The 25,481-nt window shown below is 31.6% G+C and overlaps 5 protein-coding genes across 5 annotated transcripts; 2 read left to right on the top strand and 3 right to left on the bottom strand.

The window, feature by feature from the left end:
- Nucleotides 1-54: 54 nt before the first annotated feature.
- Nucleotides 55-3,705, top strand: TRIADDRAFT_53460 (uncharacterized protein; the record flags this gene model as incomplete). The annotated part of the gene is made up of 7 exons (XM_002109951.1): nucleotides 55-243; nucleotides 1,260-1,365; nucleotides 1,575-2,281; nucleotides 2,596-2,798; nucleotides 2,935-3,045; nucleotides 3,272-3,460; nucleotides 3,660-3,705. The coding sequence occupies 7 exons, from the start codon at nucleotides 55-57 to the stop codon at nucleotides 3,703-3,705; spliced, it is 1,551 nt and encodes a 516-aa protein (XP_002109987.1).
- Nucleotides 3,706-4,168: 463 nt separating this feature from the next.
- Nucleotides 4,169-9,907, bottom strand: TRIADDRAFT_53459 (uncharacterized protein; the record flags this gene model as incomplete). Its single annotated transcript, XM_002109398.1, has 19 exons — nucleotides 4,169-4,357; nucleotides 4,435-4,503; nucleotides 4,574-4,662; nucleotides 4,737-4,872; nucleotides 4,947-5,042; nucleotides 5,120-5,216; nucleotides 5,305-5,358; nucleotides 5,428-5,504; nucleotides 5,574-5,787; nucleotides 5,878-6,130; nucleotides 6,243-6,429; nucleotides 6,507-6,701; nucleotides 6,786-7,635; nucleotides 7,825-7,898; nucleotides 7,965-8,119; nucleotides 8,340-8,484; nucleotides 8,570-8,632; nucleotides 8,963-9,052; nucleotides 9,659-9,907. The coding sequence occupies 19 exons, from the start codon at nucleotides 9,905-9,907 to the stop codon at nucleotides 4,169-4,171; spliced, it is 3,282 nt and encodes a 1,093-aa protein (XP_002109434.1).
- Nucleotides 9,908-11,551: 1,644 nt separating this feature from the next.
- TRIADDRAFT_53458 (uncharacterized protein) lies at nucleotides 11,552-13,323 on the top strand (the record flags this gene model as incomplete). The annotated part of the gene is made up of 4 exons (XM_002109950.1): nucleotides 11,552-11,914; nucleotides 12,176-12,634; nucleotides 12,889-12,984; nucleotides 13,063-13,323. The coding sequence occupies 4 exons, from the start codon at nucleotides 11,552-11,554 to the stop codon at nucleotides 13,321-13,323; spliced, it is 1,179 nt and encodes a 392-aa protein (XP_002109986.1).
- Nucleotides 13,324-15,679: 2,356 nt separating this feature from the next.
- On the bottom strand, nucleotides 15,680-17,788 carry TRIADDRAFT_20634 (expressed hypothetical protein; the record flags this gene model as incomplete). Its single annotated transcript, XM_002109397.1, has 3 exons — nucleotides 15,680-15,771; nucleotides 16,978-17,360; nucleotides 17,535-17,788. 3 exons carry the CDS (start codon nucleotides 17,786-17,788, stop codon nucleotides 15,680-15,682), a joined length of 729 nt encoding a protein of 242 aa, XP_002109433.1.
- A 5,415-nt stretch (nucleotides 17,789-23,203) lies between these two features.
- TRIADDRAFT_21288 (uncharacterized protein) lies at nucleotides 23,204-24,248 on the bottom strand (the record flags this gene model as incomplete). The annotated part of the gene is made up of 3 exons (XM_002109396.1): nucleotides 23,204-23,283; nucleotides 23,569-23,951; nucleotides 24,136-24,248. Coding segments are annotated over 3 exons (576 nt in total), but the record flags the coding sequence as incomplete, so codon positions are not given.
- Between the last annotated feature and the right edge of the window lie 1,233 nt (nucleotides 24,249-25,481).

The raw sequence follows: 25,481 nt of genomic DNA, 5'->3' as shown, positions 1-25,481 counted from the left end.
AATATCGTAGACTAGCTGATTATTATAATTAATCGATTGGACCCTAGTTAAGGAATGGCTATGCTATCATCTCGGCCACTTTTAAAGAGGGCTAAAACAGTCAATACCGATAGAAGAATTAAAACTAAAGGCAAACAGTCACAAAATGATCAGACGAGGATCACTATCAATACATCTCACGCAAATTCATCTTTCAAGGCGCTATCAAATTGCTTCAAATATTTGGGCAATGGATGGCACGAGGTTAATTTAAAGGAAACGATTCATAATTTTATATTTTCATGATAGTACAGCATACATTGCAATCTTAGAATGAAAGCAGACTGTCTTAAATGTATTTGAATTTTTTTCCAAAATATCGCTCCACCGAACTGTTTTTGTTGATATTGATATAAGTTCTAATATCGTAGTATACGAGCGTATAATTGCCAACTTTGTTAAAGTTTCATTCTTTACATTCCATGACTAAAATAAAGATAATTTCAAATCAATATCTGCAGTACATAACATAACAGTAATTCGCTGAAATTACAGTCTACATACAGTATATCATATAATACTACAAGATTAGCCAATAACATTCAAAATTTTATAGCATTACTTTTATGAAAGCTATTGCATGTCAACTAAGATTATTATTCTTCTACTAAATTTTTAATTAAAAAAATTATAATTGAAATCAAATCTGAGTAACTGCATCCAACAGTTTCTATCCATGCAGTTTACATAGAGTTGAAATTGAAGCGCCATGTCATGATGAATTAAACCTATGCTGCCATAGTGTCATCGCAGCAACAGTAATAGCCAGCGTCAGCTCTACCGATTAGCGAATTTCTTTTATCCATGCTCTACTTGACGTATATTAAACACATTCAGGATAAGCTTACTACTAATTTATTTACTTCGCTCTTATAAAATAGTTTAACATCAAATAGTATTCATTCAACCAAGATTGAATAATGCTAATAGCCTATATTTAATTACCGTCTAGTATTGATTTATTGACTTCTGTCTAAGAAATAGAATCATTTGTAAATTACTCTATTAGCTTATGCTGTTGTTTCTTTACTCAATTCTACAAGATGTTCTAAAGTATGCATCTACTTCAACATAGTACTTTACATTACTACAGACAATGAAATACCTGCACTATGCCAGTATTGTAATACGATTTCATTTGTTATCACTTTTAAAGTACTCAAATCAATACTACCTAAATTTTGAAACCGACTTTAACTATAATTTTAAAAATAATTTAGGAACGTTGGGACATTCTGTACGTAAAGTCTTGTGATATTTATTGGCATGAAAAATCTTTAACCAGTCGAGAAAGATTTATTCAAGGAAAAGTCAATAAATTTCCAGGTAATATTGCATCAGTAGTATGACCAGTTTTTATAGAATTATTGCTACATTTTTTTGGTATTACACTTAAGAATAAATGACTTAAATGACTTAAGAATAAATGACACTCTATAAAGCCAATAATATGCTAAAATAAAATGTGTTTAGATCAACAGTATTTCTGCTACAGCTTGAAATATCTATAACGTAATTATAATCTTACTTTATAGGAATGAAGGAAATAGTTTGTAAAGCAAAATTTGCTTATTTACTAAATCGACTACGATCCCTATTTCCTAAGCATTTCTCCTTTTATCCTCGAACTTGGATTGCATTACAAGAAATGATGACTGAAGTAATGAAATTAAGCCCGAAGGAGTTAAATAGTACTACATTTATTGTTAAACCTGATGGAGGTTCCGAAGGTCGTGGTATATTTCTATTGCAAGGTTTAAAGCAACTGGAAGCGTTATATTTTCAAATCACTGAAGCAGTTGTTATACAAAAGTATATATCAAATCCGTATTTAATTGATGGCTTTAAATTCGATTTAAGATTATATGCCGTATTAACTAATTTAAATCCACTCGAAACTTATATATTCCGTGATGGTCTAGCAAGATTCTGTACTGTGCCGTATCAAATACCAAATTTAAAAAATCTTAGACAAACTTGTATGCATTTGACCAATTATTCATTAAATAAAAGTAATCCATCATTTGTATTGATGAATAATCCCCACGAAGGTAGTAAAAGAACCATATCTTCGGTATTAAAAAATATGGAAAATTTGGGTCACTCTATTGATATTATTTGGTTTGCTATCGAACAATTAGTCGCTAAAACAATTATTGCAATGTTACCAAGTTTAAAAATTGAATTTGATAGCTGGAATGCAATTCATAAAGTACCAGATAACAAATTTAGCTGTTTCCATGTAAGTAAAGTTGTGCTAGTTTAAGTTAATTACATAATGATTTGGAATTTAAATTACCTTACCGACTTCTTTTATGATAATATTTAGACTTATTCTCATTAAATAACGCTGTTGTTAGTAGTTATACAGTTAGCACAGTATAATTTTTACTTAATAGTGGCATATTAATAATAATAATAGGCTATCGACGCACTAGAAGATCAATTTTTCCTTGTTTTAGCTTTAACTTTAAATGTATACAACATATTGTTCTACATATTTCTTATTGAAATATTACCCTGTAGTTACATTAATAGCCTAATCATCGATATTAGATCTTAGGTTTTGATGTAATACTGGACGAAGATTTAAAACCACATTTACTTGAAGTTAATGCGAACCCAAGCTTAAATATAGAGCACGAACGGTATAATAAGAGAGGAATATCTTCGAATGTAATTAGTCCAGTTGATGAATATATAAAGTGCCAACTAATTGCCGAAACTTTAAAATTGGTCCAGCCATCATTCAAAGCAAGGTAATTTGTTACTACACCTATCGACTAAGTTGCTAATATTAATGTCCAGGTTAACTTACATTTAATGTGAAACGAAATCTAAGTCAGGCTTGCTTCGGATTGAACTTAATATGTAAATATTTTGTACTCATTGTAGTAAAGTGAAAATTTCACATAATACAGAAAATATCGAAAAAACAACTATCCAATTTAGTAATATTTTTCCAAAGTTAAGTGAAGAATATTCAGAGCTAAGAATTATTGAAAGGTGTTGCAAGATATATCAAAAATTTTCATGCCGCAATGATACGAGAACGATGTCTTTGTCCTTTTTTCGCCAATTCATAAGGTTAACTAGAATTCTTGCAAACTATACGTTACAATGCATATGTTTTATCCAGGCTATTGAATTATAACTAATCAAAGATGTGACTTCGGATAAAATTAGAAGATTACTAACTCGCAATACGTACTTTAATCTCTGTTTATTTCAGGGCTTGCCGAATACCCAGCAAAGAAATATGTATCGCCGACTTAGATGTACTATTTATCAACATGACTCGTAACTATCGATATGGATACTCTTGTAAAGCCATTAATACTGTACATAACAATGGAAAATTACTCGATTTTGATGGATTTTACGAAATTTTACTAGTTATAGCTAGAAAAAAGTTCTACAGGTATTGCAATCGGGAAATTGATCGACTCAAGTGCTTACTCGATTTATGCGAGGCCAGAATATATTCGTAGATGCTCTTGTAACTCACCAGAACTTATAAGTGAAATTGAAATAAACTCAAAGATCATAGTCTTCAAAGCTTCTATCGCACATAATGTATAATAATTTAAGGATGTAATTAAAATTTGCTTACCGTGTAGTGACGAATCGATTATCGAGCATATCATGAATATGATTGTAAAATAAATTTGCTATTTGATCGCTGAATTAAATTTAACATTCAAAAATACAGAGCTGTAGCCTTATAAAATTCTATTTAATTGATTCAAAATTCATGAACTTGCAATAGCATATATATTACCTTGATGTTTTAATGAAACAAATTTGGAATTGAATAAAGCACAATTATCAATTAGAGAAACAATATCAAATACATGAAATTTACAAAATTTGAGCAATTACATTGCGACATCGTTAGCTCTGTTAACTTTTAAAGTTATCCAAGATTATCAATCAATTGATAAATGCTATTCTTTAACTTTAATATTGTATACAGTATAACAAATTGTACTTGCTTAATTTTAAATTAGTACATGAATATTTTCATTTAATATTATTATATGGGATCATTTTTAATGGGATAGTTGAGTTAGCTATATCAGATGAACTATTCTAGGTTACGAATACTTAAAATATTAATGTTAATTAATTAAATTGCCTCTGCTTCTTTATAAATCGTAGTTTGTAAAGAATCAGCACTTAGTTGTGTATCCGAATCTGCTGAAATTTTTAATCCACTTTCCTTCTGTATTATTTCCAACTGTGAGTGAAGTTTTAGGATATATGATTCATATTTACGACAAATCCTTTGTAAACTCTTATATTTTCGCTCGATAACCTAAATTGCGAGGTATTCCTTATCAATTAGTATATTGCCAATTTATACTGTTGTGACTTGCGAAATATTGGACTTACTTCAATCTCGGATGCATGAATATCTTTTGACTCCTTCAACATGTCCTTTTCTAATTTTAACGCTAACTCCTACGTTACATTAAAATGGTATTTAATTTTAATTTTGTATTTCGATAAGTTATAAACTCTTTCATTTTACCTTTGATTTAATTCGATTTTCAAGATCTGTGATTTGACATTTCATCGATTCCAACTGGATGTCTTGTTTTTGAAATGCCTCATTTCGCGCTAGCATCAAGGGTAACAATTTGATTATACAAGTGTAGATTGCAAGGGCAAAATATTGCAATGTCGCAACTAACCTGATAATTCCGAGTCATACGATAACACCTGCTGCTTTGCTTTTAATAAACTGGCTCTTAAGCTATTTTCATTAGACTCAAGTTGCTGATTGCAATATTCGCCTAGAAGGACTAATTCATTCTTTAAGCGATCATTCTGTTTTTGTAGTGATAGATTAACGTAAGTTAGATTAGACTGATCGCAAGATTTAACTAGCTAATTTTGTATACCATTTCAATCACAGCCTTATTTTTGATTTCTAGTTGATCTAGCCGTTTCAATTTAGATGTAGCATCAAATAACTCTGCTTTGGTCATACTTAGCTCCTGCGTATATACAACACTATGTTAACGGTAAAAGCAATACGTCATTGCGTTGTATGCCATGCTAGAAATATGCGTACCTGTTTTATACGATCAGATTGCGATAATACTACTGATAGCTTGTCTGATAACTGATCAATTCTTCGTTGTAATTGCAATTTTTCATTATTCAAAGTTCTAATTTAAAAACGACAGTTATGCAATGGCTAAAAATTACACAGATATTAGTGCAGACGTAAATATAAAACTAATATCCGGAACGTACCGTACTCTGGATTTCATGTCAGATTCCCAAGTTTCTCTATTTTCTATAACCCTCCTGCAAAATTATATTGACAAAGAAGTATTTTTAGCATGTAAACATAATAAGATTGAGTAATATTTATACCGTTGTTCTTCCTCTTGTAACTTTAAGTAAAGTTTTAAGTGATGAATTTCGGCTTCTTGGAAACGAAGTTGATCTTTCTACGACAATACAGACAAAAAATGTTCACGTCCAAGAGTTTTATTGATCGAATAGATTAAACAACTAACCATTGCTAAGCATTCCTCTTCAAGGGCATTTAGCCTATAAGTTCTTCCCACCAGCTGGCGATTACGTTGTGCGTACATTTCCGTTTGATACCGCTCAAACAAAAGCTGATTTAAAAGCAAACGCGTTTGGCCTTTGAATATTGTTACCTCATCGGCAGGAGCTGATCCACCAAAATAATTCCAAGTAGTATCAAAGCGATCAACTAGAGGTATTCTGTCTCAAAAGTGATAGATTGCCATTAATAGAGAATTTTAAAAATAAATTTAAGCACGAGTACGTAATGACTGATTTGATTAGACTTACCTTTTAAGTTCTTCAGAGTGAATTTCGCTTGCCAGAGTTAGATATTCTTCAAAACTAGTAAAAGATGGATAAATCCAAGAATGACAATCAGACGATGTTTTAGGACTAAAGTCTTGGAAAGAATCATTCAAGACAGGAGCAACGCTAGCTGTTCGTTGGTTTAATGGAGCACCCATTATTGGTGATCGTAAAGCAGCATCCATCAGATTAATATATGAACTCAACGAAGCATTCTGATGTGCTAATTTGCTATCTAAATAAAATAGAATGGTAAGTACAGCATTATAATCGCTACTGATTAGCTATTCATCATATCCTAATTTCGTAGTAAGATAAAAATGTCACTATTTATTGTACACTGGTACCTAAATCAGCAGTAGACTCGCTATCCGTATTCGTAAAGTTTTTCTCCTTTACTGCTGAGCTAGAAGTAAAATCTTTATTATCAGTTGCAGTATCATCTTCAATTTTACTTTGAGAGCTTTCAAACGGACTCTCTTTGGGCTTGAAGGAATGATGCAAATTATCCGTAAGTATATCTTCCGTAGAATCCTACAGTATCATAGGAATATTCATAATATAAGCCATTGTCACGCGAGATTTTACAGCAAACTACATTCATTTCCTACTTCTTTTAATTTGCTGTCATTTAATAAATAAGCATTGGGAGGCCAAGAATGTATGTCCGGTAATCCATGTGCATCTTCCTGATTTATATTATCTGACGTAAATAAGTCCATGCTGGTAAGAGAGTATATTCTATTTGGAATCACTTTATTATCCGCGGGATCTTGTACTTCAGTATTAGACGCCAAACCTAACTCCTATAATAATTAAGAGAGTTCATAGCTATTAAAAATGTACTTTCTAAAAAATTGCACATATCGCTTATTAAATACAGTGCTCACTTTTCTGACAGGAACGGCTGCAGTTGATACTTTCTTTCTTAGTTTTCCCTCTGATATCTTTCGATGTATAAGGGCTTGATCATCAGCTGTCTGTTTAATGTTATCAGTAGCAGATTGATTAATTACAATATCATCTTGTGAATCACCGAGTACTCTCTTTGGTGTCGAATATTTGAAGTCGGTAAATTTCTCCTGATCCAACGAATCGTTCTGCTTCGTTGGTGATAAGATTTCTTTGCTAATATTCGTTTGATGCGTAAATTTCGTCATAGAATTTGTAAAATTTGAGGTATTGATCGTATCTGGAGGCGCTGCATGAATAGGTGAATCGACCAAACGATTATGCGTCTCAGACGACTTTCCAGGAGTTGAGATACGAGTAGGGTTATTTCGATTAAGATCTGGAGAAGTGGGTGGAGAATCGACATCGAGCAGCAATGAGGGACTCCATAATTCATGGGAATCTCGAAAAGCTACCAATGGTATTTTATCTAATTTATTAGTCGTAACAGTAGCGACTGTAGCGTGCTCCAAGGATGCATCAACTTTCTCAATCTCAGGTTGTTTATCAGTTTCTGTGTCGGTCTTAGATACGATAGAAGCACTGTTAGAGTTTGATCTCGAAATTCTATTAATATCATTCATTTCAGCAGTTGTAGATGAGTTCTGTCTCCATGTATTATTAGGCGCCCTATCTGGTAATCCATCACTGACAACCTGATAAGTATGAGGACACCGACGAGGAATAAATGCCGATTCCCTATAGTTTTCGTTGTATCGATCATCATAAATGCCGGATGCAAACTTTGAGCATTCAACAACAATTTCATAAGGCTCTAATTTTTTCCATCTACAGTTTATTATAAGTATAAGTTACTATTTTCTAAAATAAGTATAAATATTATACGTAGAGAGTGAAAATGTGGCAGTAAAACTTTATCAATAAGTCATACCGTAATTAACTCGTGATGTCAAAATTACCGTTACAACTAAACAAATACTTAGCAGTACCACATGCACTTAAAACTAAATAGGATACCTATCGGGTTGTGATTCTTCATCGCAATCAGAGGTAACCAGCATAGGATGGAATCGTAATTGGCCTAATAATGGCTACAATGGTAAATACGTCGTTACTATTAAATTTTTAAGAAAAAGGAATAGCAGGAAAGAACTCACTTGAAGTGCTTTGTCGAAAATGTCTCTGTTGGCTTTACTTTTACAAAAAGCCTTTAATAGCGACATACATGTACATGGAAACATGCCATATAAACGTTGGAAGAAAACATTAGCTGCAATAAGTAAATGCTGCAGGAATAGATCCGGGATGTGACCTAATATTTTCACAGTCCATAAAGACATTTACAAACAATGAAATGGTTTAAATTCAAACGAATAAATTGCAAAGTAAAGGCTTTCACTAAACTAAGAAATAATAGTGTTCAAGCTATTATGCTTACTAGCGTCCACTAACAATATGCTGTATATTATTTACAGTGTATTGCATTTTACTAGCAGTCCTATTTGTTTCGTTGTAAATTAAACATTATTTACCTGGCTTCTTTATTCTCCAACTGGCTAATCTTATATAAATCTCAACCATTTCTGGCATGTAAGGTTTAACTAAGGTAGGCATTGAAGGCAATAAAATTGTTAGGGTTAGAATGCCACCTATAAGGACTTCAGCATCTTGTTGACTCTAACATGGGCAAATAATCAAGAATGATTTCTTAGCGTTATATTTATTATAATTTATCAAGTAAAATTCTTAAGCTATTTTGCACCTTAAGACACTTGAGAAGAGTTGGTACCGCAGCATTATTTCCAATTCGATACAACCAGGATGGCTAATATTTATAAATAAAATTTATTACTTTTGTAACACATAGGAAGCATGAAATATGTTTCAGTAAACTCTTTGATCATCTTGCTGGCGTATGTAATAATTACAGTATAAATTGTATCATACTGAGATACGTTTAGCTTATTCTATTTGCACTGCAGTTGCAACAATTTTCGAAAGACATTATCTCCTAATTCTCCATTGTGAATTATGAAAGGGTAATACACTGAGAATTTAGTGAGGATCGTATTACATGACTTAGTTAATGGAAATCACTTTGGTATTTTTATCATTACGTCTACAGTAAGTATTCAGACTTATAGCAGCTACATACTTGACTTCTAGCAATATTTCCAAGTAGTTTTACGGCTTGTAAGCAGGTATTACCATTGGATAGGCTGGCGTTGATTTTATCGAATAAGAACTACATAAATACAATTGAGAAAGAATTAATCTATAAGAACAAAATGGCTATTATCGCTGTGTTACTAATGTTACATTCAATTTTTAAATACAAGGTAATACTCATTATAGCCAATGGTGACTATTAAAGATCTTTTATCTTACATTGTGGTATAACAGGATACAGAATACATTATAAATCATATGCAAAGATCTTTATGGGTTCTAGTGCTCCACATAGTGATAAGCTTGAAAATCGACTCAATTATAGAACTGTTTTTTTTGGCTAGCAATGAATCTAGTGCATAAATAAGTTTGAATAACATTTATAGAGAAAATTACAGTTAAATTGGCATTCTACTATTATTCGTACAGTGTATACAGACACTTATGGATTACAACAGATTGGAATTCTATCCCTATCGACGTAGCTGTGAAGCTGAAACGTACAAGTACGAGTATAAGGAGAATAGACTGTGTAGTATGAGCAATAATTTTAGGCTTAGGTTTAGCAATCATCATTTGATATCTCGTTCAGGAAATGATCGTACAAATGTAACATAGTAAATTAATAACATACTGTATCATGTACATCTATCTCCGTATTATACCAATTAAATTGACTCACACGAGCTTGAGAATCTTGTATTTTAGTTAATATCTCAGCTGCATTCTCACAACCTGTTCTCATGTAGTAATCAATTAAATGATTTTGTAACCAGCTGCTGGTCTCTCCGGCACGAGCTGAATTAATCAATCCGTCGATAATGACTGTTTTAGCTTGCTGGCTCCAAGCAGCGTCCTTGGAGCTTAATAAATTAAATAAATCTTCTAAGCTATTAGCTTGTGATGATCTTCTCCCTGTTGTATCAGCCATAATATAATAATTGGCTTGATTTTGACGATTTCTCAAGGTCAATTAATCCAACAGTGAAAGTTGCTTAGTTTTACTTCTGTCGTTAAATGCATCCTCGATCAAGGACTAAGTCATCACCATGACTTGGCTATAATAATTGCTGTAACTCTTTCAATATTGCAATACTGCTGTACCTACCAATTCTAGGATTATATCATAAGTGTAACTTCATTATAACGTTAAAATAGGCTTGATCCAACAAAATTTGAGCATCATAAAACTCATTTTGCTATCATTTTGAGAGCTTGGAGTAGCAATGATGGAAGGTTCCGACAGGGATATGGTATCTTTCGAGTCTTATCGTATGGCTTTAATTTGACTGACTTTTGATCTATGGTTTCAGTAGTTGGCCAGCCACTTACGCTACTGTACACTGTACAGTACATTCGCTAGCACTATATAATATTGTATGCTTCCAAATGTATAAACGTCTAGCGTATTCCATGGCGAGAGATGAGTAGATCATGGTTGGTGTCATCAATTTTGCTCCCGATGCAGAATGAAATGTCGAGTCAATTGTCACATAGAGCGATTAGAATATCCACTTAGACCGCATAATTAAGTACTGTTAGCGTTGCTTTACTATAATGGATTATACCCGTATGACCAAATAAGATGCACAAGAGTAGACACTTTATTCGTGCATCGATTCTGTGCAAATTATTTTACATTCCATTCGTATCCTCTTGCTACAGCATACTGACTAATGTATCTTTACTTTAAACTTGTATTTTAGACAGTATTTTATAGCTAGCAGATTACTTGACGCCATTTCCTCTTATGCTTGTGGTGCTTTTTTGTCACCTTAGAATGCCTGCAGGCGAGAAGCTACTAAACACCTTTATATCATAGTTAGTATATTATATAGCATGAGTGCATGAGTACCTCTACTCTTGAGACGGATATTAATTATAATCATTCTTAATTCAGCATAATAATAGTTCTGATGAATAATTAACTAAAATGCGGCCTGTTTTCAATGCAATAGATGCTGAGGACTAATCATACTTTACGCTTTATTTATTTATTATAATATACTAATAGCGATTGAACTGGATGTTGCAATACTACAGTATACAGAATGTATCTTGCCAGCACATATAAATCATTACCTCTACTTTTAAGGCCGCTAATTAATTATTAGTTCAGCATAATAATAATAATGATAATACGCATGAATAAATTATTTTTTTGTTAATATTTGGAATAACATATCTAATAACACTAAACGCTGTTGCTATAGTGATAAAGCAGACTGGACTAGACTTGACGTGTTGTTGTTGCCATAAAATTGTCTCTCAATTCGACATCGGCTACTAACTTATTTCAACGGTAATAAAAGTGAACTTATGACATATCCTCATTCCGAATAAGGACATTAATTGCTAGCACAAGGTTCGACAGCGTGTAAATTGATTACTCATGTGACATCAAATTGGTGAACAAGAAAGATTTCAATCACCCAATTATCGATAGAGCAAGATAAAATATCATCAAGAAAATTGCTATTAGCACTAATTCGAGTCAATAGGTTACAGCAGCATTGAAACCACCAGTTGGATTTAAAGTATATTGCCAATCTCAATCCATTCTTTAACCACTATCATGGCTAATGCTAGAGTACAGTATAAGGGACGCAATTACTATAAACCTAGGAATACGTTGCAAGGTGCATCAACAGTCATTCAAGAAACCGAAAAGTTTTATGCTAAAACTAAATCGCTAAGCCTTCCAGTAGCTATGCAAAAATTAATCCATCAAAATAATAATACAGCTCATATCTTAATGCGAGATGCGAGAGCATCTATTCAAGCGTTATACGATAACATCAATAAGACTAATGAGGAAATTAAGCAATTAAATAAATGTAAGAATTCACTAGAAGCATCGTTGGACAAGGTCCGACGGAATATCTTGGTCAATTCTAGATGCTCTTCAGCAATATCGACACGCCTAGGAAAAAGTGCGGTAAGTTACAGTAATCTAAGTACGCCCGTTTATTTGCAATCGAGATATTCTAAAGAGACGCGTAGACAAGTTCTGTTTAATGGAATAGTTAAGTTTAAAAATGAAATGAAATTTTATTACGTATTAGCTTTGATTAATGTTGTAGTATTACTGTAATATGCACGTAAGCTGACTATGAGGTATCTTAAAAGTCTATCTAAAATTACGCTATCTCTCACTCATCATAACCAATTACTATTTCAATACGATTCAACTAAAAAGGCCACACTAGGTATTGCCGATAAACAGATTGGTAAAGAACGAAATACACTATTAAAAATCAAGCAATCGCTTGAAATGCAACTTCAAGCTGTACTGGAACATTTACAAAAATTAGGTCGTACTCGAAATAGCCTACATGATGCTATCCAACAACGTAGCAAGACTATTAAATCAACACAACAGCATATTGTTAGTGCCACCTCAAAGACTGCCGTTGTTGAAAAATATATCCGTCAAAGCCAAGCCATTAAAACTGCTGATGATATTAATCATGAAGTATCGCCAAGTATTAGCGTCGGTAAATTAATCGAAGGAGTCAATGCAGTTTGCAGATTTTCCAAATCACTTCGTCAGCAATCAAAAAGTGCCCTTGAGAATACGGAATGGATACAACAAGCAACATTTAATGCTGTTGATACCAACTTACGACAAGATTTGCAAAGTGCATCGTCAGCGAAGGTAATTTGTTCTTAAGCTACTAGTAGCAGAATGCCAAGTAATTTTTAATGCCAACAAATGGTTCCATGCTACAAATATTTCAATATTTTTTTATCAACTTCCTAATATGTTGCTCAAAATCAAGATGATTCTTTTTCAATTATATTAATAATAAATTTTTATCATGTACGCGTATGTATTGTTTGATCTATAGCTTAGATAGACTGTCAGTAGTAATTGTCATCAATATTGATCAAAACTAATTTTATGGATAGGCACAAGTGGAACTACAGCGATGTGCCACTAGATATTCTAGATTGCGACAACAAAGAGCTCAACAAGCTATCGATAGGGCATGCGGAATACCAATGGTGAGCTAAATAGATTAGCTTAGTTATTTAATCGTGCACATTTGGGTTATGAAATACTAACCTTAATTTTATTAATAGACCCAGCATACAGTATCGGGCAAATTTCAATCGATTGTTCCAACCACAATAAATGGTCAGAAATTTCAAATTCATGGAAAAGCAACAGAACTAGTTGATATGCTAGTAACGATTAACGACAATATAGAATCGTTAAAATTAAGTGAGAAACAATTACATAGGAGTATATCGGAAAGGAAAGCTAATGCTGAAGTTGATGCAAACATTTTAAGGATGAGGCAAATGGCTAAACGAAACCATCGATGGGTAGCTACATATTGATAACATCAAACTTTATTGTTAACATTACACTAATAATCTATTGGTCAATCTTCTGTACATATACATCACTTTACAGAAATGATAAATAGTATTTCTTTTATCACAAACTTCGTTGTATATGAAAAGCTGCCATTAGCCATGCAGTAGTATATCGTTAGAATCAAATATACAGATAAATACCATGACCAAAAATTTAAATATTACAAAGTGTATAGGCATCGTTCATTTTCAATAGTAATGAGTCATGTCGCCGTTGTCTCTAATTGAAATGGTATCACAAGATTTTTCTAATCATTTCAATCCAATAGAAGATATAGACATTAAGTCTAGTCAAGAAGCTAATGGTCAGATGAATCAGTTTTACTTGTCTTAATTAATATGAAATTAATACGAGGAGGTTTGAATACAATATAAATGAATTGATTAGGTTATCCTTATCATTTCTTACAATGATTTTCACAGCTCAACCTAAGTTAAATTTACTCTAGTATAGATACGAGTTATAGCCTAAAATTGAAATATTTTATGTAGGTCTTTTTGAATTTTTCTTCGTATGTGATATACCTATTTAATATGTCTCAATCTCTAGCTGTAAATATTATCAATCGAATTTCGAAGGTGTCTGGAAAAAATTGAGCTTATTCACATCACAAAGCAATAAGTGATTAAGCTTATGCAAAATGTTATAATTAACAAACTAGTTTACTTAGCCTTAGCATTAAAGGAATATATTTAATAATGAAACAAATATCCACTATTTTTATTAAAAAAATTATCTTTATGTGTTTTGATTAAAAGAAATAAAAGTAATTAATCTAAATATGGTGGTTGAAATGATTTTAAATTATCATTCAACTTAATAAGCAGTTCAGATTTCAATCACCGGAAATACTATGCAATATTTTATATATGTATAGCTAAAATTTCGATACTGCAATAAAGTATTTCAGAATAAGAATAATTCTCTAGCAAAAATATCTAACTATAGAATGTATTCCTTCTCTACAGTCACACAGATATCTAGGTTTCTAAATTTAAAATATTTTGTAGCATCAATGATATGATTAGCATAAAATATGTTGGAGTCTCATAGCAAAACCTTCGTGCCAGGAAAACTACACATTCTAAAACATAAAATTGCTATGTTTATGCAAATAAATATTGATAGTATCATATCAATTAATACACTTATAACATAATTAATAGACACTTATTATTATAATTAAACCAATTAAATGAATAGCTAAGTATTACTTATAACATAACTTTGATCAAACATTCAAAAAATTAAGCAATTCGTTTTATTATCTATTTTCTGTAAATAGAAGTGCATGAAATAAGTAATCGTACTATAACTTATGCTGATCATGATTAATTAAATCGAAATCAGTATGAAGAATTAGGAACGTTAGCCATATCTAAAATAAATCTAGCAGGGCAATCCCAAATTATAACGCGTATTCAATCAGTACTGTCTTAATCTCTACTAGTAATTCAATAACTAGCCTTTTTCATACTATAGGCTTGACAATATATAATTCGGCAGGTAACATTTGAGATCCTTGGTAGAGATTCACGCGCATTTAGTAAGACTATTTACACCATCAGAAATATAAGCTTAACGATATTAATCATACCTAAATAGAAGTCTGTCTTATAACATGCTTTCTATAGTGATACTGGAAAATTTTTTGTGCTACAAAAGTAATGTAATTATCTTCATAATGAAATAGAAATATCTTGACTTTACTTGAGGAAATTCGACAGATCATTCCAAAGTGTAGGAGTGGTTATGATATATATTAGAGCTGCACTGCTTACTGCATGTTAATATGACATTATTTCATAGCTTGCTTATATTTGGCTAATGTACAAAGTAATTCAGTAAATTAACTTAAATTAGATAAAATATCCGGATAAGAACTGATACGAGAGTGTAGTCTTGATAATACTACCTATACTATCAACAAAAATGATAAATCTACTTTCTGATCAAATGCCAAATGTAAAATTTATTAACTTGTAAATTTGATTATGATATGCCTTTGATATCATTAACAAACGATTTAATGAATAATCCTTTAATGACACGATAACTAAGCAATCTTTGAGATGATAGACATTCTACCAACGCAAGAAAAAACGTATACGCTATCACAAGGGAATATTTATAAGAATCTCAACCTACCAAGTAAATTGTTATACCTACGTATAATTCTAGAGTAAACCTAGGTTTAAGATGACCTATCTGTACACGCAAGATAACATCTAATTGTCTGTATCCTAGGTTACTTATGTGTATTCTATTGCTACAGAAAAGAATATAAGCCTAGGTAAGAGTTTCCATAGCAATAAATTAATTGATTATTTTGCCGGCATATCCCTCGATCCAATCCTGATAATTGCTGACACGCGTATAAACGCCAGGATATTGTGCATCGGCACAGCCTACGGAATAAAATAGCACAAATGGGTTCAATTCGGTATTCTACAACACGTTGCAACTAGGTACATATAATTATTCTATATATAACTCAATTTGCTACTCTGATAACTCTATGCCAATGTTAGATCTTGCGAGTATGTTGTTATATCAGATTCTATTTATCTCAATTCAGTTTAAAAATTAATGAAACTATCATGATAAAATCTATAGCAATATGAAAACTTTGATTTGCTATCAATACTAACAAATTTATGAACACTATTTACAATGTTTTAGCTCATTTACATTTTTGAAATATCATTCGATATTAAGCAGTTATCATTTGATATTGGATAAATTTTAAATATTTAGCAGTATAAATACAAGTGTATAACTATACTTCTTATCCAGAAATGGGAAGTAGGGAGAATAACTTGATTTTTGTAGCTTGTTCACATTTTGACATGTTATTGACATCAATATGTATAATTCAGGGCACAGTTTATTTAGGTCATCTGCATATTAAATTGTTAATTCTACAAAGTATTGTCATTTTCCTAGGATTAACGAACGGTAACATCCCCGATGAGATTTTTTGCTTTCATCTACATTTGAAACGTTACTAGCATGCACGTCTTTTAATATAATGAAGGAATATTTTAGCTCTTGTAACTATTCATTTATAGTACTTGATATTCCATTGTTAATTTATGTCGTTTATATCATCTTTTTATAAATATAAGTGTATCGCGATGCTCTAATTTTTTCCGCCAGCAAGCATATTTTAACGACTTCTTGCCTATTATTATAATCGGGATATGGCGAAACTCTCTTATATTGGAATGCTTAGTACTACTGGTATATTAACTAGCTATATTGTAAGCTAAATTTTAAAATTATAAACTGTGCGATAAGTACGGTAAGGAATGTCAATAATGCAAAAGTAAAGGAATATTTTAGCTCTGGTACATTATTAACTATTAGAAACTGAATGTTATTGCTGCATATTACTAAAGTTATCAACTTACAACCAAGGTACTACAATAATAAGATCAGTTTTCTATCCTTAGTGTGTCTAAATTTCAATATTATATATAGTTGCTATTATTTAAGTTCTTCGTATACATTTTATCTATTATCGATGCTTGAATATTAGCTTACACCACTAATGCTATTCTAGCTTGCATATACTGATATGTTGGCAATCGATGTTAGAACAATATTCTTACCGTAGCCCCAGCTGACAACACCAACTAATCTTCCGCCAGAAGCGGCTGGACCGCCACTATCGCCTTGGCAAGAATCTTTACCACCTCCGTTTACTCCAGCGCAAAACATTTCCTTAGCAGAGAATTCACTGCCGTATGCACTCAAGCATTTGGAATCATCAAAATAATTCACATTTACTTTATGCAATGTATCGGGAGATGAACCACCAGATGAAAGTGTACCCCAACCAGTTACAGTGACAGTATCTCCATCAGACATGGTTGTAGCTTTTGAAGCACAAGGAATTGTAGCGGTATTGCTCTTGGCTGTAGCTGATTCAGACAACTCGAGCAAGGCAATATCATTGACGAGGCTATTAGAATCGTAGGCAGAATGGACAATTCTAACGGAATTATAAGTTATTTATGCGCAAATATTAATAAATTGGAGAACAAATTTAATCAAGATGATATAATGTTCTATTATATATGGCGAGAATAAGGATCATGCCTTAGAAGTGAATTAGTTATTAAGTTATAATTCAATTAGTAAATATCAAGTTTATTGGCTTGCTTACGATCTTCTTAAAGAAATAATCTGTTCAGTAGCATCTTCAATACTATGATCGCCAACATTGACTCTCAATTTTCGTGCTTTAGCACCCTCAACACAATGAGCAGCTGTAAGAACCCATTTGCTGTCAATTATACTTCCACCACAAATGTGATACCAACTTTTGCCATATTTTTGCTCAAGTGAGATCTGGTAAGGAAATTCATGTTTGCTAGCCTCACTTCCACCGACAATCCTGTTATAGTCGTCAGCGAGCATCACTCGCATACTGACTTTTTTATTTCCTAGTTTTGAGTTAAAGAATTAATCATCGATACAAGTGATTTATTATCCTCATTTAAATAGAAGCATTAAAGAATGTCAACAATAATATCAAGTACTATAATTATGGAAAAGTAAAAAGAAAATTTAAATTTGATTTTAATTACAAAATGATCTTAAAGAAATACAAACTAACGGGCATCAATAATAGCCGCATTGGCAACGGCTAGGACCGCTAATGCAATGAGCAAAACTTTCATCTTGGATTTTATCTTCACAAACGAGTTATCTATCACAGTGAATAAAAATAGTGTTAGAACATGCAATAAATATTATCATCGTAATTATTCTATCTGTGTCTACTTGACGCTATTTGTCATTCATTCCTTCCTATTGAATTTGAATAAATATCATTTTCGATTTTGGATCACATTATTGATGCAATAGATGCAGAAAAAATGATGTATCAATTTTTTCAACCACGAAATACATATTTAAAGAATTCACAAAATGAATTCTTAGCGCAGTCATCTCATAATATCTGTCAGAGTACTAAAAATAAAGCTGTCAATTAATCTAGATAGGAAAAGATTATTATTAAAAATTTGAGTCATACGCGTAAAAAATATTGAGACCACAGCAATAAAGGATTAATACTAGATAGACAGCATTAGTCTGGGTTTGAGTCAAATTTTGCTTTTACTTTGCAGGTATATGGTAGTATCAACTATTTTCGGTAAGGTAAAAAGTGTTGGTTGCGATAATAAACTAAAATTCTTCAAGGAAGCAGGTAAGAAAATCTCATATATCTATGGATCAACGATTTAAAATGCATAAAATGATATGTCTAAGAAGATAAAATCATGTGATCTACTTTGTCAAAGATTAGCGATAACCCTAACTGTCCACTAATAGCTTAAAATATTTGATAGCTAAGGAACGTGGGAAATAGTATTCCATATCCTTGTGGTCAAACTAGAGTAAAAGAATAGATAACGTAAAGATGATAAACATGCTTCAATTTCATACTATTTATAGAAAAAACTTAAAATATAACTTCACTATAATACATTTAAATTGGCATTTATGGATAGTTTCCGATGTCTAGAAATACTTAAACTAAAGTAATAGATAAAAAACTTTAGTAATTTTTTTATACTTGGACGTAGAACTGAGTTACAGGAACAATACAATACATGAAATTAAAAGATTAAGTGTAATAATGAATTGTAAATGATGATGAAATAAAAATTTATCAATCGAAAATTTTATAAATAAAATAAACGACTACCGCAACAACATATCCTCATTAGGTAACAAAACCAACACTACACATAATACTAACTCAGAATGGTGCAAAAATATTGTAGTCTATCAAAGTTATGGAGCTATCACTAATTTATGATAACAACTGAATTACCGATAGAATAGATTTATTCTAATCCAAATTAGATAAATTAGGCTGCGATAGTTTACTGTTGATTCCTCAGTTTAACTATCCAACATACCTTAAAACTGGTTAGATGTGATGATTATCGCTGAAAGTCGCTTGTTTTTATAGCAATTGGTGTCCATTAAGTTACTTAGTGAAGTGCAAACATTCAAATCTAATCCAATTAGCGTTATTGTTAATTGGAGTTAATTAGTTAAATGGGAAAAATAAATTGCACATTTCATCATGTTTGTTGACAATCAATCAATGATTTATTCCATAATTAAATAGTTCAAGTTTAGTCAAACTCTAACATCAAGTAATCAATTAAGGCCTTAGTTGCCAAGGGCAGTACAGTTCATGGGCATGGCAATGACTTTAAAAGTAACGACCCATTCGGTAATTCGTTGGAATTAGATAAACAAAACTGCATTAAGAAGCAGTTTGATTACTTTTTTGAAAATAACAAAATTACCTTATGATCAATCAAATATTTACTTTAGACCGATTTAACAGCTATATCAGTCAGAAAAAATGCTAACATTAGAAACGGTTCAATTGTGAACTATGGAACATCAAATTTATGTTTTTAAGAACAAGCAATGAAATTTGTATGATAATCTCCTTAACTTAATATTGGTACTTCCTTTCTCTAATGACTTCAAAGCGAGAAAAAATATGTGATATACGAGTGTAAAAGCTTTAAAGCTTATGTGATAAAAAGTGAAATATTTAATGTTTCACCGGTTTAAAGATTGATCAAGAAAGCTAGTTTATCCAAAAATATGGATGTGCAGCCTGAATATCTAAGGTCCACATTCGAACCTATGATATTATTTATAAAAACTAAAATACTGATTAACTACTGATAGTTGATTTATCATTCCTTATAAGATGTGAGATAGTTTGAGCTTCCTGTCATAGATGGTTTTGATTGCTAGGCCCCCAACACCAGGAACTATATATACTGCTGCTATTATTACCGGTAAGTAATAAGGCCCAGAACGACGTAGGACTTTGCTTATATTTGGTCTTGTAATATAATACTCATAATAACAGACCATAATCCTATTTACGAGAAAATTATTATTCATCACAGCTACTATATACCGTAGTGACTATCATCAATCTCGTAACTTTTTAGTTGATATGAGGTATTTTGTAAAATCACGGATTTTTCATAATGACGGTAACATTGTCACACTAAGTTAGCTAGAGAGCAACTGCAGATTTGTCTATGTACACCTTCGATCCAATTTGAATATTAGGTATGATTAGCTAATAAAATAGTTTTTGAAAAGTATAAGAATTTCGTAATCCATCACGTGAATAGCTTTTATCAAACGACCATATACGTGAGATTATTATCTCTACTTCAGATATTTGGCAAGATACTTGTATAACTACTTCAATTGATTTAATTAATTTATCCTTACTGTTTTATAGCTTATAACTTAATCCATCTTCTATAGATTGCTTTAGAAATACATAGTACTTCAGCGCATCTCTAAAATATGTATTTTCATCCTCATATATAGAATTGCTTATCTATTTCAGTTCTTTGCTATTTTTTTTTTCATATTCTATATCGTCTTTAAAGAACTAGCCTCATCATTATTCAAAGGATTATCACAAGTTCAAGTATGATCAATTATTAGATTTAAGCTATTAATTTAAACTTTAGATTATAAATGTAGGAATTAATGATATTTGTATTCGTCTTTATAGATATGAAAGTGTAAACTTTACTAATGATTATCTGGATAAATTCTATGGTAACACGATGATAAAATTATTATAGCTACATTTTTAGTGATCCGTATTAGTCTGCTATTATTTGTATCAAGAAATAAGATTTGCTCTCGAAGTGTACTAATTATACAATGCGATAAAATTTTACCAACTTCGACAATTTACTGATGTAGAACATTTCTGTGAATAAATTTAGTAACCATCAACATGAAAGAACGGCTTCCTTTATTACAATATTATTTATTCATGATAGACATTGAGATGCGTGATACGATTCTAGAATCTCTTATTGTAATCAACAACAAATTATAAAAGGAATAGGAATCAAAGGATTAAGGTTGCATCAAAGTATTTCGGTAGTCTTATTCTAATCATTGCAGGAAGGCTCATCCGATATCTTTTGTATAACAACAGAATATTTAGAAAAATATATATGAAGCTGTGGCGTAAATTGAAAAGCTAGAAATTTTCCATTTCTTTGCAACAAGCCTATATATCAGACCTATTTTACTTTTATAGCCTGTCTGTGCGTGTCTGTTTATTGTTACTCAAACAATTTAGCAAAATGAAATATGTTCAATTTATAAATTTCCCACAAGAGCAAATATAAAGTTTGACAAAGTTGCTAGCGGTTTATTAGTGCTACTTGCAAAATAAGTAAATATATACTGAGTGTAAATCAAGGTCTATGTCACAATTTATTTCCTGTACCAATTCTATCTTTAATCAATTTAAAGGTTCAGCGTGTTACGATTAGAGAAAATCCCGGACTTAGTCGGTGATAAATTAGAGTAGATAGTCTAGTTCAACCCCGATCATAAAAGCTATTTTGAGACACTTACAGTTATCTAAATCTACGCGAGCTAGTACTAGAATTACAACACGCCTACATAATTGCCCTTATTAATAACATTACGTGACTTATTTGAGCTACGCATTTAAGAGATTCAATAAGTTATTACTTGCAACTGTAAAATTATTTACAAATTTATTGCAGATGCACCTTTTACGGTCGCATCTTTATTCTACTTTTACCACTTACTTCTACTGTACTTCGTATGTCTATCTAAAAATAATATCGGTAACTTAATACCCATCATGTATCAACTGTGGTAACACTAATAAAAGTCATCGGCCAAATGAGAGATTACGTACCAGCAGTAATGATCATATTGAAATTTCTGACTAGCAACTCAAGTTTATTCATAACCACTTTATTGAAGTTAACAAATAACTTTTGAACTATTATGGTAATGGCAAGTGGTACGATGTGCTGACTCTATTACAATCTTCTATACTCTTCATTAGCTGATGTATTCTTAACTCGATGAAATAACTTGGGTGAGATATACAGTGATATCTAGCTTAAAAGATATTTTGACACGAGTTAACATCGATCTATTAAGACTATGGATATCAATACAGTAGCATAAACAAACTTATCATTTTTCATTCCGAGTCTATCTTAAAACATCTGGTCTCTAACGATATAAATTTAAAGAAAAAATGTAATTCATATCAATTTTTCTAATAATACGATAGTGTATTAAGTTAGCACTGTTTGAGAGAATTAAGTACGAGATTCCGGAGTGCAAGAACAGTTAAGATATTATTACAACTGCTTGCTTATTGGCTTGGTCTACTCTTATGAAATTGCTAATGCTTAGTAAACTATTTCAATATGCAATTGAATATATGTTCGATTTGTAAGATGTGGATTAAAATTATTATAAACTTGATGACTGACAATCTATGCCACCAAGATACTATGTCTTAATAGTGTTCATACTAATATCTATAAAAAAACATTTTCTGATCCATGCCAATTTTAAAATTTATTTTACTCTGAATAAAAGCTAGCTCTAATAGCAATTGCTAATGAAATGAATTTGCCATTCTTCATTTTCATCATGATACTCTCAATCTAGTATTGATAAATTGAGCAATTTACTACATTATTAGCCTTCTAAAAATTAATATACAAATACAGTACATGCTATCATAAAGATGAACAAATGAAAACTTCGATCAATCCATTAGTCATTACGTCCTAATCTCTAGTAAAAATTCAAGACTAATAATTGTGCAACTAAGGGAGAAAGATTCGACATCATTTGTTACTTTCTACTTTTCGAAGTTGTTATCGTTTCCTTGGCTATAATATAGCCGGACTATGGATGCAATTATGATATTGTCATAGCAATAAAGCCAATACAAAATCAGATAATTTATCCCATGGTTTTAGCAATCCAAGATTCATAGTTGCTGACACGCGTATAAACTCCAGGTATGTCAGGGCAAGCACAACCTAGGACATGAAATAGAACAATTAATTCCATTTTAACGTACACTATGCAAGTGTAGGTATCATTGAACAGCTATATAGTTCTACGATTGATTTTTAATATAGGCTTAATTTAAAGCTTAATCTTATTCAAACATCCTCTAATTTATTCTATTTAGATTAATAATAGATTTGAAGTACTGGCACATGATTAATAGCAAAACCAAAATTATTATTGGTTATTTATACTATAGATAATTTCTGTACGGTTAAAGTGCTATATTAAGGTTGTTATCATGTCATTCTTACCGTAACCCCAGCTAACAAGACCGATTAAATCGCCTTTATAAACAACTGGGCCATCACTATCGCCTTGGCAAGAGTCTTTACCGCCTGGTTTATATCTAGCACAAAATATTTCCTTGGGCATAAATTCACTGCCATGTTCAGCATCGCAATCAGTATCGCTGACAAGTTGCAATTTTACTTTTTGTAGTTTATCAGGGTGTGAGCCTCCTTCTGCAAGTGCACCCCATCCAGTTATGAGAACATCCTCACCAGCGATTAATTTTGTATCTGCACTAGCACATTGAATAGTAGAGGTATGGGGCTTGGCAGTAGCTGATGATTTCAGCTTGAGTAAAGCAATATCATTAGCAAGAGTAGAAGGACTGTAACCAGAATGAACATGCCTAAAATACCAATTAACGGAATTCAATTCAAATATAGATAACGTAAATAATACGAGGAGTAATTAATTATAATCAAAAGGAAACTATAGAACTATAGAATTACGATTTGCAATTAGAGTAATAGAAATAAATCATTATAGATTTCTCTTTGCTAATGTAAAGTCAGTCTATCAGCTTATCTTACAGTGAGCGTAAATCAATGATTTGGGCCTCAGCATCTTCGATATTATGATCGCCAACGTTAACTCTCAGCTTTTTCTTAGCAGTTTTATGAACACAATGAGCAGCAGTAATCACCTATCGGTTGCCAATTATACTTCCACCGCAAATATGATACCAAGAACCCCCGATTTATATTCTAGCGAGACCTGATAGGGAAATTCGTGAGCATCAGTAGTAGATCCTCCCACGATTCTATCATAATCTTCGGCGCGAATCCATCGCATATTGGTCGATTTTTTTCCTAATATTAATTGAACGATTTTTACAGACGCTGCCGATAATGAGTTATTGAACATCATCATCTCCATGATGATTATGATAGAATACCAATAAGGATGACTAATTTCTTTGATGATCAACAAAAAACGGATGCCCAAGATTAATTTAATTACTCGTAGAACTTAATACCAAATAAATACGTAGAACTTACTCCGCTCAATAACGGCTGCATGAGCAACAGCAATCACTGCTAAGGCAACGAGTAAAACTTTCATCATGGATGATATCCTTACTTACGGGTCGTCTATTAGATTTTTATAAGACAGACAGAATTAAAATGAGTATTAATTGCTATCATCACCATCATCATCATGGTTATTATTCTATTTATACTTCATTTATTCGATCATAAACTGATTAGGACTAACAAAAATAATTAGCTAATGCAAGTTAATTTTACGTCAGTTGTGATCAATCTATCCTTATACTATTTGAATAAGTCTAGCCCACAGCTATGGATCACAGTAATAAACAAGTTGTCGAAAAAAGAAAATATTTAATTTTCTAATTTCAGAATACTTTCTGAAACGAATCAGAACATAAATTGATACAAATTGCCATCGCTAATAATGGAATAGACTTTTATCGCAGGCGCCAAAGTAAAATGAAATAGTGATATTAGAAATTGAGATAGGAAGAGGTATCAAGGGGATTACTATCACATTAAAGATATTGAAACTGGAACAACGAAGAACTATCTCTAACAGTACTAACCGAGGCTTATTTAAATTGTTAATTTATACTTATAGGACACAGTCAGATTTCTGTTTATGGCAAGATTACAAGTACTTGTTAAGAAAACTAAAATAGAAACTCCTGTTACATGTAAAATAAACAGGGAAAGGACTCGTTCATTTGATCGTTATATAACTGTGCGGTCATTAATTTAAACACATGGTAATAGACTAGCGCACAAGATTACTAAAGCATGGAGAATAAATGTATTGCAGTAGACCTACTAACCATCAAAAACTGTACATAGGATAGTGTAAAGTTAAGTTGTTTCAAATTTGTAGGGTAGTCTTTATC

Source organism: Trichoplax adhaerens, genomic scaffold, assembly GCF_000150275.1.
Source record: "Trichoplax adhaerens TRIADscaffold_2 genomic scaffold, whole genome shotgun sequence".
Lineage (NCBI taxonomy): Eukaryota > Metazoa > Placozoa > Uniplacotomia > Trichoplacea > Trichoplacidae > Trichoplax > Trichoplax adhaerens.
Note: the sequence above shows the minus strand (reverse complement) of the source record. Positions and strands in the feature narration are given on the sequence as shown.